Source organism: Magnolia sinica, chromosome 19 (genome assembly GCF_029962835.1).
Source record: "Magnolia sinica isolate HGM2019 chromosome 19, MsV1, whole genome shotgun sequence".
NCBI lineage: Eukaryota > Viridiplantae > Streptophyta > Magnoliopsida > Magnoliales > Magnoliaceae > Magnolia > Magnolia sinica.
In genome coordinates, this window is record NC_080591.1 from 3,283,173 (window position 1) to 3,301,214 (window position 18,042).

An 18,042-nucleotide genomic window follows, 5' to 3' on the forward strand; every position below is an offset into this window, starting at 1 on the left:
AAAACAGTGGAGGATTGAAAGCCTGCCAATGAAACCCTTCTGGGTTCACAGACATTTTGGATCAATATGATATCTGTTTTTTTCTCATTCAGTCCGTGTGATCTTATGAATAGATTGGATGTAAAGTAAACGTTACGGTGGGCCCTATAATTTTTAACGGTTAAAATCATTGTCCCCACTGCTATTTATGGTGTGGTTCACTTAAGCTTTGAAAATTACTTATTTTTGAATCGAAATCTAAAATGATCTCACCAAATGGATGAACGGTGTAGATATGATAAATACATCATTTTGGAGCCACGTAATTTTGATCTCCTTTGAACGAGCAGGAGCAGCCACACCAACTAGGTTGAAGCTGTGTGGTACACCAGCCAAACCGCTTTCTCCACACGGAGGAAGCGAGGTGTGGGGCCATGGTTATGTTTGTAAAATGATTCGGGATCTTTTGCTTGCTACAATCACGAAAATCCTGCTTGTTGCAATCTAATTAGACCACATCATCATACACTGCATTCAATGCAGCAATGGTGACAACCTTGGCCATGGACCAATGAGATGGACGCGAGTTGAATTTTCATGCTTGTCTTGTTAGAAATTCACCTTTTTCATTCCATTTGTTCAATCATATTACGACATGGCCCCAAAAGATAAGGCAAATCCAAAACTTAAGCAAGCTACATGACGATAAATAGTGTTGATTAAATGTCCACTGTTGAAAACATTCATGAAAACATTCATGGGGCTACAAAGGTCTTGAATCCAATTATATTTTTGTATTTAAAATTCATCATATGACTTTTATAAATAGCATGCATAGCATGTAACCATCACGGCAGACGTTGAAAGGTTTCAAATATAAGCATTTGGATGTGCCTATGTGGTTACATGACCGGGCAAAATAGACAAAAGAGATAAATTTCTTACAAACATCATTGTAGGCCGCTCCTACCTTTCTCAAGAATGAAAGGGTGAAACCAAGGTAGAATAGGGTTCAACCCCCGAGTTCCAAAGTTTCACACTATATTTGTGACATCCATTTTGTTCATCGGTTAAGATATTACTTTTTAAGACTTTTATGTAATAATTAGGTTAATTGAAAGCTAAAGTGGATCATGAAACAATAAATGATGGAGATGGAAATGTCCATCATGGAAATCTTTCCAAGCCTGTTGGTTGGTTTTATATTCCATCCAACCCATTCATTATGCCATAACCTACCGTGTGTGTGTGTGTGTGTGCGTGTGTATGGGAAAAGGTACTATGCCCTCGACCTCACGGGTCTGTCCCATGAGGTCGAGCTGTGTGGGCCCCACCGTGATGCGTTTCGAACATCTACCCCATCAGTCAGATGCACCATTCCATCGTGGGCCTAGGTCTCAAAAATCAAGTCAATCCATGACTTGTGTGGGCCACACCACATACAGAAGTGGGGAGGGGCCATGCACCATTAAAACATTCATAATCATTTTTTGGGCCCACCGAGATGTGGTTTGCAAATCCAGCCCATCCATCATGTGTGGCCCACTTGGATGAGGGTTCAGACCAAGTTTTAGTAGCATTCAAAACTCAGGTGGGCCCCACCAAGTGCTTTTATATATTTTAACGGTGTCTTCACATGATTTTAGATGGTATGGCCCACCTGAGTTCCGTATACGACTGATTTTTGGGATATCCCATAATTTAGAGGGGACCCATCAAATGCACAGTGTTGATGGTCAACACGCATCACGATGGGGCCCACACAGCTCGACCTCACAGGAGCTTATCGTGAGGTCGAGCACATAGTACCTTTTCCTTGTGTGTGTGTGTGTGTGTGTGTGTGTGTGTAAGATTCTCATCCAAGATTTATTTAAGATATGTTGTTTGAATTTGGAGGTTTTAGATGTGATATGGCCCATTTGAGTTAAATGAGATGTCTAAACTGATGGACGAATTATATTTTATATAAGCGCCATAATTGGCCACACAAAGCTCGGGTAATGCACACACTTCCAACAATATGTGTTGTAAATGATAATGAATCCGGTATAATTAATGTTAGGGCTTTGAGTGGAACTATTTAATTAAGGTCATATTTAAAAGATAAAAGCATCAATTGATAATTTACCTTGAGGATTTTGCAGGCCTCATCAACTGTTGAAGCAATCTAACCGGTGTGGTTGCTCTAGAGAGGTTGGAGTCTAATAGGCCAAGCCTATCTTACAGGCTTTCAGATATCTACAGTCAAGCCTGACCTAATTTTGTAACAAGCTTGATTTTTAAGCCTGAGCTCAACCATAAGGCTTGATACTTCAGCCGAAGCCTTGCCTGAGGCGGGCCAACTTAGCTCAATGACACCACTATTTGAAAGGATGGAATTTTTAGTTTTATAGACGAGAAGCTATGCTGATATTTTTGGAGGAGGAATTATATGATATTGGGAGGGTGTGAGATGGTCAATACACAAGCATATTAACATACAACATTTGAATCATTTCATGTCATCGACCCAAGTTAAGTGCAAAACTTATTATAAATGGACCATACTAAAGGAAACAATTCAAAATTAACATACAACGTTAGTGTAGTTGTGGGTTATAGACATCTTTAAATAAAAAACTGAAGAGTCCCTTTAGTAGGTTAATGATTGTACAATTAAAACGAACGAATCAGATCTACTAAAGAGTAGTCTGAATTTAGTCTGAATTTTGTGAAGCCCATGTTCCCTTTCAAAAGAACCTCTTACTTCCCCAGAGCCCACCATACGATGGCAGCGGTGGCATACAAATATTTTCGTCATATGAAATATGAAAATGTGGTTTTCAAAATCAAAATTGATTTGCCTCCAAAATCCTTTGAACATTTTGCGAAGAAAAAAGGAAGAAGAAGAAGAAGAAGATTCGACAGTGTGAATAAAGGACCATTTAGGAAATGAACACATTCTGACGACTCCAAGATAGGGAGATGAACTGTGCCTGGGGCCTACCAACCAATATTATCAATGGATGGATAGATTTTCCCTTTCATGTACATTAATAGAAACAACGGCACATTTGAGGTCTGTTGGTCCGTGCATCAGACGGCCTAATACCATGGTTAACTTGTCCAAACTATTGCAACTGCTGGGCCTCCAGAACATCTAAAGATCCTAACCCTTCAAGATATGGCCTTTTCTAGTGAACTTGGACCACTACTAAATTCTTTCTTAATCATTTATTTCTAGGCCATCAATCAAAGGATCTGACCCGCCCAGGGCCACCACATCTTGTTTGGATCACACCATATACCTTCGCAGTCACCAGTTAGAATGCTTTTCAAACCTTCTCATTGTATCATGTGCAAAAAATTGTCTTAAAAAATAAAACAAAAACAAAAAAACGTTGCATGTATAAACTATTCTGTTCTCCAAAATATGACATTTTCCTGGGGCGCACATCCTGTTATATATGCAAGCATTTCACTGACAACCTGTTTTTTGTATGTTTTCTTCTGTTTTTTTTTTTCCCAACGAATGAACATATACTAGTATGTTAGCCCCGGCGCTGTTACAGTTACACCAGCCTATTCCGGGCACACAACAAAACTTTTTTCCAGGCCAACAAAAACCAAAAAACAAGAGATCACCAATCCCAAAAACGGAGACACAACAGCACTTGGTTCAATCAGAGTTGGAAATAATATTACCGTGCCTTCATTGTCACTGGAGATCTGCTAGCGTCCTAATCTATTAGAATCACCGCATCTTCATCTGCAGGAATCATGCCCTCTTCTTCCTGCTCGATGAAGCCTTGTTCCCCTCCATGCTCCGGCTGAGGTTCATCATGCTCCGGCTGAGGTTCATCCTCCACATTCTCACCCTCATATGACGACCTCCACTGCTGTGGTGATGGTAAACGATCCGGGCCTGCTGGTCCCGGAGCAGGCGGCGAAGCATCTGTCCTCGATGGGGATGGTGGGCCACCACCATACCTGTCAACACTACGGCTGCGGCTTCTGCTCCGCCTGCAGTCAACCCACCCGCTTCCGCTCTTTGGTCTCGGGCTAAAGCTGCAGCCTGTGCAGTTATCTCCAGCTCCCTGGTCATTGCTACCGCCAGCGTATGTCCCATCACGCCCACCATGTGTCTCCAACCGCCCATCATTGTAGCCTCCATCATACCTGTTGATACAAACAGCTAACAGAGTCAATTTTCACAACACTGAAATAGAAAACATAAAGAAAGACAGACTACAATCCTCGCTGATTGGAGCAACATGGTATGGCCCATACAATACCAAACAAAACTGATGCTGGAGTCACACCTGTTCTGAGGCTCCCAATCATTTTGACCATGGCCTCTCTCTGACCAGCCAGAAGACGGAGGATCCCGTCCGCCCCTGCTGCCGTAACCGGAATCATTCCGTCCAGCACCATATGACCTGCCTCCATCACCACCCCCAGGGCCAGAACCCCACCGACGAAATCTGCTCATTCCGCCGCCACATTGTGAAGCCATGTTGAGTAGCTCTTGAGGAACTTGCTGACCCACCCCTTTAAGGACCTTGATGAGATCTGGTGCGTGCTTAGCATCCTTGTCAGAGAAGAAGGTGTATGCCAAACCTGTGGCACCTGCCCTTCCAGTCCTTCCAATCCTGTGAACATAGTCCTCAATGCCTGTTGGGAAGTCATAGTTGATAACCACCCTGCAAATAAGAGGTTGGTGATTTAGCATGAGCTCTTCATCACTCACTAACATTGCAGGAAATGCATAAGAATGTAAATGAATGAATGAATGCTGTAAGCGAGCCACACCTGCAATCAAACATTACCAGGAAGCAGGAAGTTATAGAACTGCATTACGCAGGACCCAATTGTCCCACCTTTTCAACCCAAATCAGTATCTGTCATGTTTCAGATGCAATCATGCAACCTGAAATGTTCACGATATGTATTTGGGCAGAAATGAAGCATTGGAACTGACCGACTTTTTCAAGATATCCAAACACAGCTAGATGCGCCTAGGAAGTTCCTGACTCTCTTGAGAAAGCACTAGTCCTCCAAAAATGGACTGACATGCCATGATTAATATTCAAGCTAGAGACGCTACCAAATTAGGCGTGAAACAACAGAACATCAATTACATCATACCGTATGTCTTTAACGTCCAGTCCTCGAGCTGCAACATCAGTAGCCACAAGTACAGGAGATTTCCCAGTGCGGAATTGGCTCAAAACCCAATCCCTCTCACCCTGAGATTTGTCGCCATGAATGGCAGCCGCTCCAAACTGGCGGGTTAGGGTGCGAGACAGCTGGTCACACATCTTCTTTGTGGAGCAGAAAATGATGACTTTGGAACCTGGTTCTTGGGATCGCAAGATCTGTTCCAACCGTCTCTGCTTCTCCATAGATGTCATCACTTCAACATACTGTATGGGATTTTAAAAGAAAAGGAAAAAGGAAAAAAGAAAATGGCATTACTCATCTCTAAAACATAAGCAAACCCAACAGGCGTTAGGTCAAAGGGAGAACCCAAGGTTCTCAATATAAACCAAATAACCAAAACATGGATAAAAATGCAGCAGTTATTTCATTGTCATCATCTTAGCTTCCTAGGCCTAGCAATAATTCATCCACGTTAAATTACAGAAACCAAAGGGGCATTATTCTCTCTGCACCTGAGTGATAGACTTGTTTGCAACAAGCTCATCTATGTTGCCGATGTTAACTTGAATCGGGTTGACCAATAGATCAGCAGCAATTTTACGGACCTCCTTTGGCCACGTTGCCGTATACATGAGAGTCTGGCGGCGTGCAGGTATCTCTTTCACAATCTTCCGTATTTGAGGCTCAAAACCCATATCCAGCATGCGGTCTGCCTCATCAAGAACCAGGTATGAGACTTGCTGCAGGCTGACTCTTCGCATCTCTAGAATATCATTCAACCGCCCTGGAGTTGCAACCACAACATCTGTTCCTCGCTCTAGATCTCTAAGCTGAGGACCTTTCGGAGCTCCTCCATATAAACACTAGAACCGCATAAGAATGAAATTGTTTCAGCAACCAACACCCGAAATAAACAAAGAATTGGAGCTACTTTTCCTTCTAAACCATGGAAACATATCAGTGTCAGACACGGTTACCCAATTAAACCAAAACACTCGCACATTGACATATATGATATATGTACAGCGACCAGATGACATTGAAAGCTACTTTACAACCAAAAAAAAAAAATCAGTTCAAAATGAACTACACATGCACATATGCAACATTCATTGACCTTAGCATAAAAACATGTAATAAATAAAGAAGAATTAAGAGAGAGAGAGAGAGAGAGAGAGAGAGAGAGAGACCCTGATAGTAATAGCCATGTTAATGACCATCCAATGCATGCATCTGAGAAGCCATTTGTGCATTTATTTCAAGTATGGAATGTCTTGATGCATAGGTTAATAGACATGGAAAATCGAGCCTCAGAGAAAGAAATAGGCATGGAAACAGTTAAGGGATCCAGGCCATTGTGAAAATCCACAAGCTTTTTTTTTATCACCCTGGATAAGAAGTCCAACCAAAAAAGGAAGGAAAGAAAGAAAAAGCCACACAAACATACACATTTCACATGCAGGCAAATAGAGGTTAGGACTTCCTGGAACAACTCAAGTGTTTATAGTGGTGGGCTCATGATTCAGGTGACAACTTGAGGAAAATATAAACTGCAGCATTTGGCACCATGGTCCTCAGGCAAAAACAACCTAATCCACACATTATGACATTGCTTGTAGATTCGGTCACACAAAAAATAGGCGTAGATTTCAAAATTTAAGCTGATACATTTGTTATCAAGGCTTAACTTTTTCTGGAATAAAAGAACATACTGAGCATCTTTCTAAAGACAGGATGAGGACAAAAATAACCTGACAGAACATTTCCACCAACAATGAAACACATGCCACAACTCATTACCTGATTATTTATAATTATAGATGAAAACTGGATGCAGCCAGAGGTAACGAACCGTGCATGAAATTCTTGAGGACTTGCCAAATTTTGCAGCTTCATCTTGTATCTGTGTTGCCAACTCCCTTGTTGGTGAAAGAACCAACACTGTTGGACCCATCTGAGATTTGTTGCAACGACGCTTGAGATGAATAAACCCCGGGATAAGATAACCCAAGGTTTTGCCTGAACCAGTCTTTGCAACGGCCACAATGTCACGGCCCTTTAAAGCAATTGGCCATGACTGGGCCTGAATTGGGGTTGGAGCAGAAAACCCAGCATGTTGAGCCTGGAAAAGCATTTAAGAACCCAAAAAAATAAATCACATGGGCCCCATGAGGACACTGCTTTGAAATTCATCTTTTTGCTCATTTTTTTGTTCTCGGATTTAACAAAAGGATTAGCTAGAACTAGAGGAAGTGAATCCCCCCATATGCAGACAGCTGCTTGTTGATGCAAGCCGGAGCACAAGGAAGGGGCCCCTTCTGTTCAGACCGAGCAGCAAACTGAGCCATCACCACAGCAAGCCCAGCCAAGGACTGGTGTTCGAAAAGCCCTTCTAAAAATTGGTCCACCACATATGGAGCTCCAGCTGTATCATGCCTCCAAGGAGGTTGGCACAACACTGGCACAGTGTACGACATTTGCTCCTCCCTGGAGCGAATATCGCACCTGCGACAAAAGTACATACGAAAAAAATGGAAATGAGTTTGGAGTACAAAGTTGGACTCAGCAAACACATAATTGCACACAAAAAATAACATTAAGTAAATGAGTTGAGCAAACTCACTCAAGCTATATAGTAGACATCAGAGTGCATACCAAAGGAAAATTGAAGAACCAAGGAAAGACATACCTCTCTAAGAATTTCTTGTGGGAAACCAGTGGCTTGAAATGTCATGAATGGTGCTGGAACGTCATCTCCCTGACCACATTTTCAAACAATGACCACTGTCAATAACCATCAAGGAAATCAGCGTATTAACAGCAAACAAACAGAAAGAGAAAATATAGAAATTGGTAAACAAAGATGAAATAACAATTAGAACAGTAATTTGCTAGCAGTGTTTTAAATAGAAAATAGCGCATAGCATAGCGTTCAGCCCTCTAAAGCGTGAGGCATAAGCTGCATAGCGTGTAGTGTAACTACTTCTAGATTTTTAATCAAGGTGGTGCTTGGTTACACCAATTTTATGATATTCTACACCAAATTAGGCTGATTAATAATGAAATTTATCAAAATTTCATGATATTTGATGCAACCAAATGCAACCTAAGGTAATAGGAAAGGGCAAAGTATAAAGGTAAAGAAAGAACAACAGAACAGATTTAATATTGTTACTGTTGGAGTTTCAGCTCTTATCTCACACCACTATGATGTAATCCCGAGCCATAACAAACCCAGATGAACACTAGGTATTAGAAATTCGGATCTAATAGCACCATTAATTTGTGCGATTTGCGGAAGCACGTTCAACAAATATATAATAATCAAATAAATAATGACCAATAAAGCAATCACACAAAACACACGATATTTAACATGGAAAACCCTTGCGGGAAAAAACCACGGTACAAAGCGATAGAAATCTACTATAATCAAAGCCCTAGAGTTTACACTACTCACCTTCTTCGAATACAGAAGAAACCCAATCTCCCCTTGTGATGCGCACCTAGGAAAACCCTAGCCCCTTGAGAAAATTTCTTCCCAAGTCATTACAAGTGTCTAGAACCCCCTCACCTTGCAAAACCCTAGCCCTTAAAAAGAAAACACCCATAATTACATATCCCTAATTGTAAGGCCTTAATTACCTACCTTTCAAAAAAAAAAAAAAAAGGCATTAAATACCCCAATTTGTGCTAATCTACGTAACCCGTTGGTCGGACCTAAATAAATTGACTCACACATATCGGCCGAACTGAAAACGCGCAAATCTTCACAACGTACAAATTGAGATTCACCCACTAATTCAGTTGGACTAATGGGATACCGATCAAACCAACAGTGGCCTTCTCTTCACTCTTAGATTGGCATAATCAAAGGCATCCCGCACAACAGTTACTTATATTGTTTTACTAAAACTATTGAAAAGATTAACTTATTTTTATTGAAAAATAGAAAAATGTAACAAATCATTGAAAACATTAATTGATTTTAATGTTATGGTGAAATTTTACTTATAATGCAAGCTACGTAGCATGTGGTGTAGTTTATGTGGCATGTAGCGCATGCAAATTATCATGTAGCACAGGCTATATGTGACTAAAGCTATTTCATGAGCTACATAGTGTTAAGGGTAAGTTACGCTACATGGCGTAAGCTACATTCTACATAATGTAGCTATTGAAAACAATGTTTGCTAGTTCATTTAACCTAGACTGTACCAAATTGACCATCCATTCATCAATTGCACAAAATATCATAAGATTCAAAACTTCCAATCTAATGCAGAGTGGATTTAACAAAATACATCAGATCATCTGTCCGTTTCAACAAAGTCCGGACAATGCTTGGTTGCATGCTCAATCAAGTTTTTGTTAATGTAACTTATGATCATAGTACTGATGTTGACTTATTGATGCATCCAGGATCATAAAGGATCAATCAAAGGATGCATCAACGCCACACAAGCTGGCCAATCAAAGATCTGGACCACCCAACAATCCAAAACAGCTTGATCGAGGATGATTGTGTGCTTCCACAAGCCCATAGGTTTTATAATTTAATTATTTGTTAGAGTTAGTGATGACTAGCAAAAGAAAATTTGCTCTAGTATTTCTCTTTTTTAGTGGGCTACTTTTCAGATATTAAACAACGTCAGAATGACATGTAACCGGTTCATTTTGAAAGCCTATTGACTTAGCTTTCATATGAGCCCCACAATATGCAGTTCCAATACTGCCTTAGTTAACGCCAATAAAAGCCTTTATGGTTGTGACAGGATTCAAAGGTATTCTGGTCATTTTAATGTTTCTAATAAAATATATGGCTATGATTAGAAAGAATGGATGATTAGGATGATGTAGCCTGATCTGGGCTCACGAACCATGGCCCAGGCCCATTAAGCTCAAGCCCAACAGTTGGCTTATCAATAAGAAGGCCCAAGCCTCCTATTTAGGTAGTTAGCTAGCAAAATCAATCAGCTAGCTATGAATAATCCATTCATCAAATCCCTTTTTTTATTTTTCATATTTGTAACAAGTCCTTGGTTATCAATGACATTATGAATTTTCTTTATATGTACATTTCAAAGCTTATATAAGGGCTCGAGATTAGTAGTATCAAGGCACCTTTGAATCGAATGGGGAAAAAAAAAAAGCTTGTTTCTTTCTTCCTTGTGTGGTTCTCGTGCTTTAGATTGATGGTGCCTACGCTTGGGAGGATCCTTCCCATCAGCTGGTTGTGCCATAGGATCATATTAGGGTTTCCCTCGCTTTAAGAGTAAGTAATAAACATATAAGGACTTATTGAATAGTTATGATGGTTGGCCCTTCCCCATGCCCTTTTAGAGCCTTCAACGTGAACCAACTCACTCCCTTTTGACCCATCTCACTCCTTGAATGCATTCAGCTCTAATTCTATCTTTCCTTGTCTTACCTCTGATCCATCTCAACATCCTCATTTCAGCCGCACTCATCCTATGAACATGTTGCTCCTTAAGTGCCCAAAATTCAATTCCATGTATGATGGTTACTTGAATAGAAATTATTTCCCTCGAGTTAAAAGCAGAAGTTGCTTCCCTTTTGGCATGTATTGCATCAGATAGAAGAAGATTAGGGAATGTCGTGATTGCTAGCAAGGCAACTAGTGGTGTCAGGTTAAATCCACAACCCTTTAGTTCTGCTATATATCTGTGATGAAATTTTATGGTTAGATTTGCAAGAAAAAGGTAGATACCAGAATAGAATCCTCCTTTTTCAATTTGGTGACGTTAGTTATTCATGCACCTTTTTTTAATATTAATGCAAGCAACGAGTTTCCATGCATCAATACAAGTCTTTTGATTCTTCTGTTTAGACTGTCAGGTAATCAATTGAGATTTCCATGGACCATACCAATACTTCTAGTCAGTAATCAAATTTTCACAGGTATGTCATCCATGCATCTATAGGAGTCATTTGGATCTTCTATTGAGACTTTCAAGTAAATAATCAGCTAAGGTTTCCAGGGATTTCTATTGAGACTTTCTAAAGCAAATCCACATATATAAACCACATCAAATCATTATCACATCAATGATTTTCTAAGCAAACCACTTTAATTAATAATGTCTAACTGAAACCACAAGTCACAAATATGAAAAGGAATTAAAATCCCACAGGTTTAGAGTATTAAGTACAAAATATAATTATCGTTTATAAAAGAAAAGAAAACAAGTGTACACTACAATGCTACATACGCTATGACGCTGTATACGCTACACGTACACTACATACACTATTCAAAACACTGATACACACGCGCATGAAATGAACAAGGACATCAAAGATAGAATAACGATTTCTGAAAAGATACTAGGATAGCTTTCCCAACAAGATCAAACCCTTACACATACTGACCCGCGTTCATTTATTGTGAATCTCATTTCACATAAATCCATCCCCCTAAGACTGCACCAATATGTTAAACAAATCAATTTAGTAGGTAAAAAAATTATGGTCCATGACATATGAATTTCAACAATCCTCTTAGAAGTGGGTAAGCTGGTAAAAAATTATGGTCCGTGACATAATGAGTTTCAACAATCCTCTTCAAAGTGGTTAAGCTGGTTGATGCAAACTCTCCTAGTTGTCAATATGAAGTACCGGCTGCATCAATACAAGAGCACACTTAATAATTTCGGACAATCAAGCAATTCTAACCAAAAACATTAAATAATGAAGGAAACCAATGAAAGACAAAAAGGATCAGCAGTCAGCACACCCAGTAAACAATAACAAATCTAAAATATCAGATCTTAATCAGTGAAGCAGGCATCCCAGGCAACAATAAAGGAAGTATGAATTAACAGTGCTACAAAAATGAACCTCATAACAAAATCAGTGAACGCATACCCTAACAGTTATTTCATGTTTACGGCGATAGGATTCAGCAGATGAAGCACCTCCCACATCAAAGGCCCCATGCACTCCAGCAGATGATCCCAAGGGCTGCACATCAGACCCATGATTATGCACGTTAGCCACACCATGCCCAGCATTGAGAGAAACACTTGGGGCATTCTGCGAGTAGGAAACACTATCCCTCGTACCCTGATGCAGAAAAGAGATCAAGATTTGTATTAGCCTAAGAAACAAAGGTTAATGAAATCATAACAAAAGATAAATTAGTTTTTTAATAATAAAGTGTGACAATGATACCACCGTTTGAATATTATGGAGGCTAAAGAGGACAAACCCATCATCAAACATTAAACCGTTTGTTCCCATGATTTCCAGTAAACAGGAGTTCATTTCTAGCAGTTCATCTTTCAAAAAAAAAAAAAAAAATCTAGCATAACTGTCATCCATGACTTTTGGAAAGAATATCAGCATGCTCAAAGGAAAGAGACAACCCAGTCTTTGACAAGTCATCATGGTTTTGACTGATGATTTGCATACATACTTCATGGCAGAGTATATTTATCTAAAACAAGTCCACAGGGTATCACTAGTCATGTGACCATACAAGCTAAGAATAACATAAGTGAATCATAAAAAGCAACCTTGGATGCAATAGACTTGTTGATGCATGATGGTGACGATTGGATGGATGGTCATGAATCATGATCAACCTGCAATCCAAATCTCAATTCTTTGAGAACAGATTAATACAATAATTTCAATTAATACAATAATTTCAAAACAAAATGTTATATTCACAAATTCAGTTCCTACAGCACAAGTAGGATGCAATTGCACCACCGGATAATGATTAGCATCACACCAACCAGATACAAAGCATCTACCTTGCATGAGAATAGCATCACCCAATACTCGGGTTATGCAAAACAGCCAGCATTTTTCTTTCTCATTCCCCAAAGCATGTAATCTCTCTATGCATATAAAACTCCTTATTTTCATTAATGATTTATAAAATAAATTTTAAATTATCAAAATGGAAAAGGGGTATACGTGAATCAATCAGGCGGGTGCCTGGATGTATATGGTAGCTCCTGAAATTAAATCCAATTTCAGAAGCCAAATGAAGATAATGGTAATCAGCATAGCTAACCAAGAATTCAGAATGGAAATATACGTTGGGTAAACAACAGATTAAAATGTTAATATTGTAAGTCGAAGTAGAATACACCATTTAAGAAATTTTTGAAAATTAAATTGGATGAGCTTCTCCTGTTTAATGAATACCTAAAGCTTTCAGTTCAATTGGATGCAGCAGAAGTTTTATCAAGTTTACCAACAGTAAAATACAATATTTCTCAACTTCTCATAAGATACAAGTTTACTGATATATAGGCATCACTACAATTTCACATTTTTATAAGCGTCGCAACAAACTATTTGCAATGTTATGTACTAGAGTGAACAGCAGATAAGTCAGAGAGAGAAGAAAAGGATCGAATGATACCTGACGATCTCCTGAATCATGGTTGCTTCCACCATATTGGTCATTTTCCTCTTTAGATTTCTGATGTTTCTGTCCTGGAGCAGAGGAACCTGACGACTGCTGAATTTGAACTGAAGAACTTACGGGTATTGTAGCAGACTTCGGAACAGGCAGTGGGCCTGGAAGCGGGGTAGCAACAGGCCTCTCATATTGAGTTACGTTTGTTACCGGATTCCAGAAATACAGATAACCAGTTTTCCCATCGACCAGACCTCTCCATGGCTTGGGAAGTGTTGGGTCTGGTGGTGCATAACGGGGGCCAGTGGAGGAAGCAGATGCAGTGATAGCCATAACTCAATGAATGCCTATCAATTCAACAGCAGCATAAACGGGTAAGGGTTGTAAAGGTTGCACGGGAGCCAAGATTCCAAACCACAAAACTAACAAACCCTAGATGCTTGCTGTTAAAGAATGAAGGCAGAGACATCAGAACATTCATTGTTTAAGAGGAGAGAGAAAACGAGAGGTTTTAAGAAATTCAACCAAGAACTATAACTTACTGTGAGCAGATACGGTTTATTATTATTTTTTTAAAGGATAAGTAGCTGCACAGATTTTTTTGGATCTGTAAACTCTAGAATCCATAGATTCTCTAAATGAATAAAGAAATCCAAAACCTCAACTGATAGTGTTAGAAAAACCCTACAGTCTGTCACCATTTTATGATTCCTCTGGCTTTTCAAGTTTATGTATCCAAAGAACAATAAATTCCGGAAATTGTGACTTCCTAAAGATGCAAGATCTCAGAAACCCTATCAGAGAAAGATTCAACCAAGAACCCTAACTTCTCCTGAAAATTTATCAATTTCACAGTAAACTATGACAAGAGAGATTCATCACTTGTAAAGTCTAAAAGTCTGCCAAGTGCTCAATCTATGAATTCCATAAACCCTAGCTACTCTCATAACTTTGAGGTTCAAAACCATACAACAAATGCAATTCAACTTCAAAATCTAACTCAAAGATCTGCCATTTATAGCAGACAACTTCAAAATCTAACATCCCTCAAAGGTCTGCCGTTTATAGCAGTCTGCATGTTCAGAATCTCTAGACCTACAAATTTCGGCTATATAAGCTTTAATGAATGAAGAACTCAAAATGCCATTGTGGTGAAGGGGACAACGTTTCTGTCAATGGGAGGAGGAGAAGAAGGTTGGCTTGCCCAGACCCAAGTCCAGGCCAAGCACCAACACGGGCTTGGCCCATTGGTAGCCCCACCTAACAAAGAAAGATTCAACAGAAACACTATCTTATTTGGGCCTAAAGAGAGCTCACAACCTGTAAAACTCATAAACATAGATTTTAAATGGCGAAGAAGCTCAAAGCCCTAGCTAAGGGGCCGTTTGGATTCAAGCAAAGTTGTATCACCAGAAACTACCTGGGGTGAGCAGCTTCACCGTGGTTTGTAAAACTCAACTATGCATAGAAACGTAAGAAAATAAGGAGAATATGTCCCCAAATTTTGACTGTTAGCAAGGATAGCATGTCTTTAAGAAAAAGTGCAACGAAAGCAGCTTATCTCAAGTTCAGTGACCCTTGAGAACACAATGTCCTATGCACATGCATCACATGTGTCAGATGTGCCACATGTGCAACCGTTCGAGTTCAAGCACCCCAAATGTGAACATGTGCCACCATCAATCTTGAAAAGTCCAACATGTGCCACATGTGTCAATATCGAGGTCATTGTCTAGCAATTATGTTCCTTGTCTGTGCATGTGGTAAGCTTACCACATATCCAAGACAGCATGACTTAACAGCCTGTTTTGCTTGTATCTGAACGGCCCCTCAATTGCGACACAACTCAAACCCTAGCCTCCCTTGAACAACTGTCATTTCAAGGGTTCTGCAAACCTAAAAACCTATCAACCTATGGATTTCAGAAACCCTGGCTTTCAGAAGACTCTGAGCCTCAAAACCCTACAGAAAAATGTGATAGCTTCTGACGCACAACAATCATTTCTAGTGCATCTGCGAGCCTAAAAAACTCTCTCACTCGCAATCCTAGCTTTCAAAAAACGCTATCGCAAACACTAGCAAAAAGAAGAAGCTATTCAACTACAAACCCCGACTTCCCTCGAAGAAGAATCATTTCTAGGGCTTCTGCATGCCCATTTTCAGTGTCTGCAAGCCTAAAAAGCATTCCAACTGAATCTCCCAGCTTTCAAAATACCCAACATCCCAAACCCTAGCAAAAAAAAGGGGAAAAACACGATTCGACTTCGAACCCTGATTTCTGCATGCCTAGAACACTCTCCAATTACGGATCTCAGGCACATTGTCTTTCTAAAGTCTCAGAATCACATAATCCTAGCAAGAAAAGGAGATTCAGCTTCTAAACCCTAGTTTCCCTCAATGATCTGCCTATTTCTAGGGTTTTCTCTGCATGCATTAAAAGATATTCACCTTCAAATCTCAGAAACCCTAACTTCAGATTGCAGAGAGAAATGGCATACCTCTTTTCTCTGCACAGAGAGAGAGAGAGAGAGAGAGAGAGAGAGAGACTCCACTCCTCTTCTCCCTCCGCGTGGGAAATGAGAAGCAAAAGCGCTCCGACTACTACGGAATCATTATATAGTGGGAGAAATGCGCGCGGGACCCGCCCATCTGGAATGCCACGCTGGCTTTTCTCTACCCGTCGCTACACGTGTCAAGTGGCACGCGTATCACATCCAAACCGCTCATAAGTCGGGCCCATCGTTTTGATGCTTTGGCCCAAAACATCATGGTAGCCTTGTCATCGGGTGGACGACATGTATGGAAGAGATATGAACGGTAAAAAAGGAATTAGCCCAGACTCTGCCTGCGAAGTACATTAGATGTGTGGCCCAGTGCATGAACGGGCCCGATTTTATTCCTTATTTTTTTGTCTGTGGCATCCATACCGTCCGGTACGCCTGACGTTTGCCGCTGCATTGGTGCATACGATCAGCGAGTGGCAGAAAATGCGCGTTCACCCAAGTGCAACAGGACTTCTCGTCTAGGCTCCCTCATGCGTGCGAATTTAGCACGTGCCTGAGATCAGTGCCGCTCACTTAGCAGACCCGAATTAGGCTGGCAGTGGGACGGGGTTGGGGCCAGGGCTCAACCCCGTCGGGTTAGTCCGGTTCGGGCAAAAATAATAGAGCCCATGCCCGGCCCGAGAATTGACGTGCCATGCACGTGCCAAGCTATCTGGTCTAAGCTGGCCAAAGTTGGGTCGGGATGGAAGCGGATCGGCTGGTGTGTTGATGTCACCAAGTTCTGTGGTCCGATCATGAGGCATGAGTTATATCCAAACCCTCTGTGCACTTGGTGAGCTCTTCGTGAGGATTGAGTCAAAAAATAATATAAATCCAAAGATCAAGTGGACCACACTGCAAAAGGCAGTAAGGGATTGAACGTCTACCATTGAAACCCTTATAGTGTCACATAAATTTTGGATCAACGTAACCTTATGAACAGATTGGATGGAAAATAAACGTTAGGATGGCCCTACAAATGTTTTAACAGTGAGAATCATGGTCCCTACTGCTATTTCTGGTTTGGTCTACTTGATCTTTAGATACGATCACTTTTGGGATCAACATGTAAAGTATGAACAGTGTGGATATAATAAATACATCATTACGATGCCACGTAGCTTTGATCTCCTTGGAACCGTTCGTACAACTGGGAGCTCGTCAGCGTCTTCACACGACCGTACCTACACCGGCTAGGTTAGTGGTGTGTTGTACACCAGCCAATCCACTTCCGGTCGGGATGGCCTGCCCAGCCCATCGCCACGCTTAGACGCGATGCAGATGGTCCACTAATCAATGATCCAGGTATGTACAATAAATGTGGATCTTTGGTCAAACTTTTTCATATGCTTGTGGCCCACTTGCTGAGGAGCTTAGCCTAATTTTTTTGGGCCGGGAGTGTGCAAGTGGGCCTCCTGATGCGTAAGGGTCAAGAGTTACTAACCCATTCTTCTCGTGGTGGGGACCATTATAAAAGCCATGGTCTTAAAAAAATCACGTAATACAGATAATCCTTGCCATCCAATGTTGGACCAAAAATGCTAGAGTGATTAGCACACTAAAATAAGAACAACCTTATGTGCATAAGATCCAACCCATCCACAAGGTGTTGCACCCTAATTACATTATGTAGTATAATCCATAGCGTTAATCAAGTAGCTCATAATCTTAGCTGTAATTTGAGTCTACACGTGCCAATTCCTTTCTCATTTCTCTTTACCTGTATTAAAAATTATTTTCGTATAGAAGTAACTCATCATCAGACAACGAATCCTATCCTCTAAATATAGCCCAATCCTTTTCACACATTGAGGGGGTGGTTGGTTAAATAGGCGGCTGATCTCATCAAATCTGGGTCATAAATTACGTGTCTGCATATCCTAGTGCTTGGGGTCATAGTTGTTTGGTTTGAATTGAACCACAAATCACCCACATTCCAACTGCCGAAAACTAAGGGACAATAGTTTTTAGCATGCCTGG

At 40.5% G+C, this 18,042-nt stretch overlaps 1 protein-coding gene across 1 annotated transcript; it reads right to left on the minus strand.

The window, feature by feature from the left end:
• Nucleotides 1-3,698: 3,698 nt before the first annotated feature.
• Nucleotides 3,699-16,086, minus strand: LOC131235632 (DEAD-box ATP-dependent RNA helicase 14). Its single transcript, XM_058232894.1, has 9 exons — nucleotides 15,968-16,086; nucleotides 13,523-13,962; nucleotides 12,010-12,207; nucleotides 7,811-7,879; nucleotides 6,974-7,243; nucleotides 5,634-5,984; nucleotides 5,107-5,384; nucleotides 4,281-4,661; nucleotides 3,699-4,137 (listed from the first exon to the last, which is right to left on the minus strand). The coding sequence occupies exons 2-9, from the start codon at nucleotides 13,850-13,852 to the stop codon at nucleotides 3,699-3,701; spliced, it is 2,316 nt and encodes a 771-aa protein (XP_058088877.1). The 5' UTR covers nucleotides 13,853-13,962; nucleotides 15,968-16,086.
• Between the last annotated feature and the right edge of the window lie 1,956 nt (nucleotides 16,087-18,042).

Coding starts and splice junctions, on each gene's coding strand:
- LOC131235632 (XM_058232894.1), bottom strand. CDS start 13,852: ATGGCTATCACTGCATCTGCTTCCTCCACTGGCCCCCGTTATGCACCA. Junction 5,985..6,973: donor CCTCAAGAATTTCATGCACG/GTTCGTTACCTC, acceptor ATGCGGTTCTAG/TGTTTATATGGAGGAGCTCC. Junction 4,662..5,106: donor CTGGACGTTAAAGACATACG/GTATGATGTAAT, acceptor TCTTATTTGCAG/GGTGGTTATCAACTATGACT.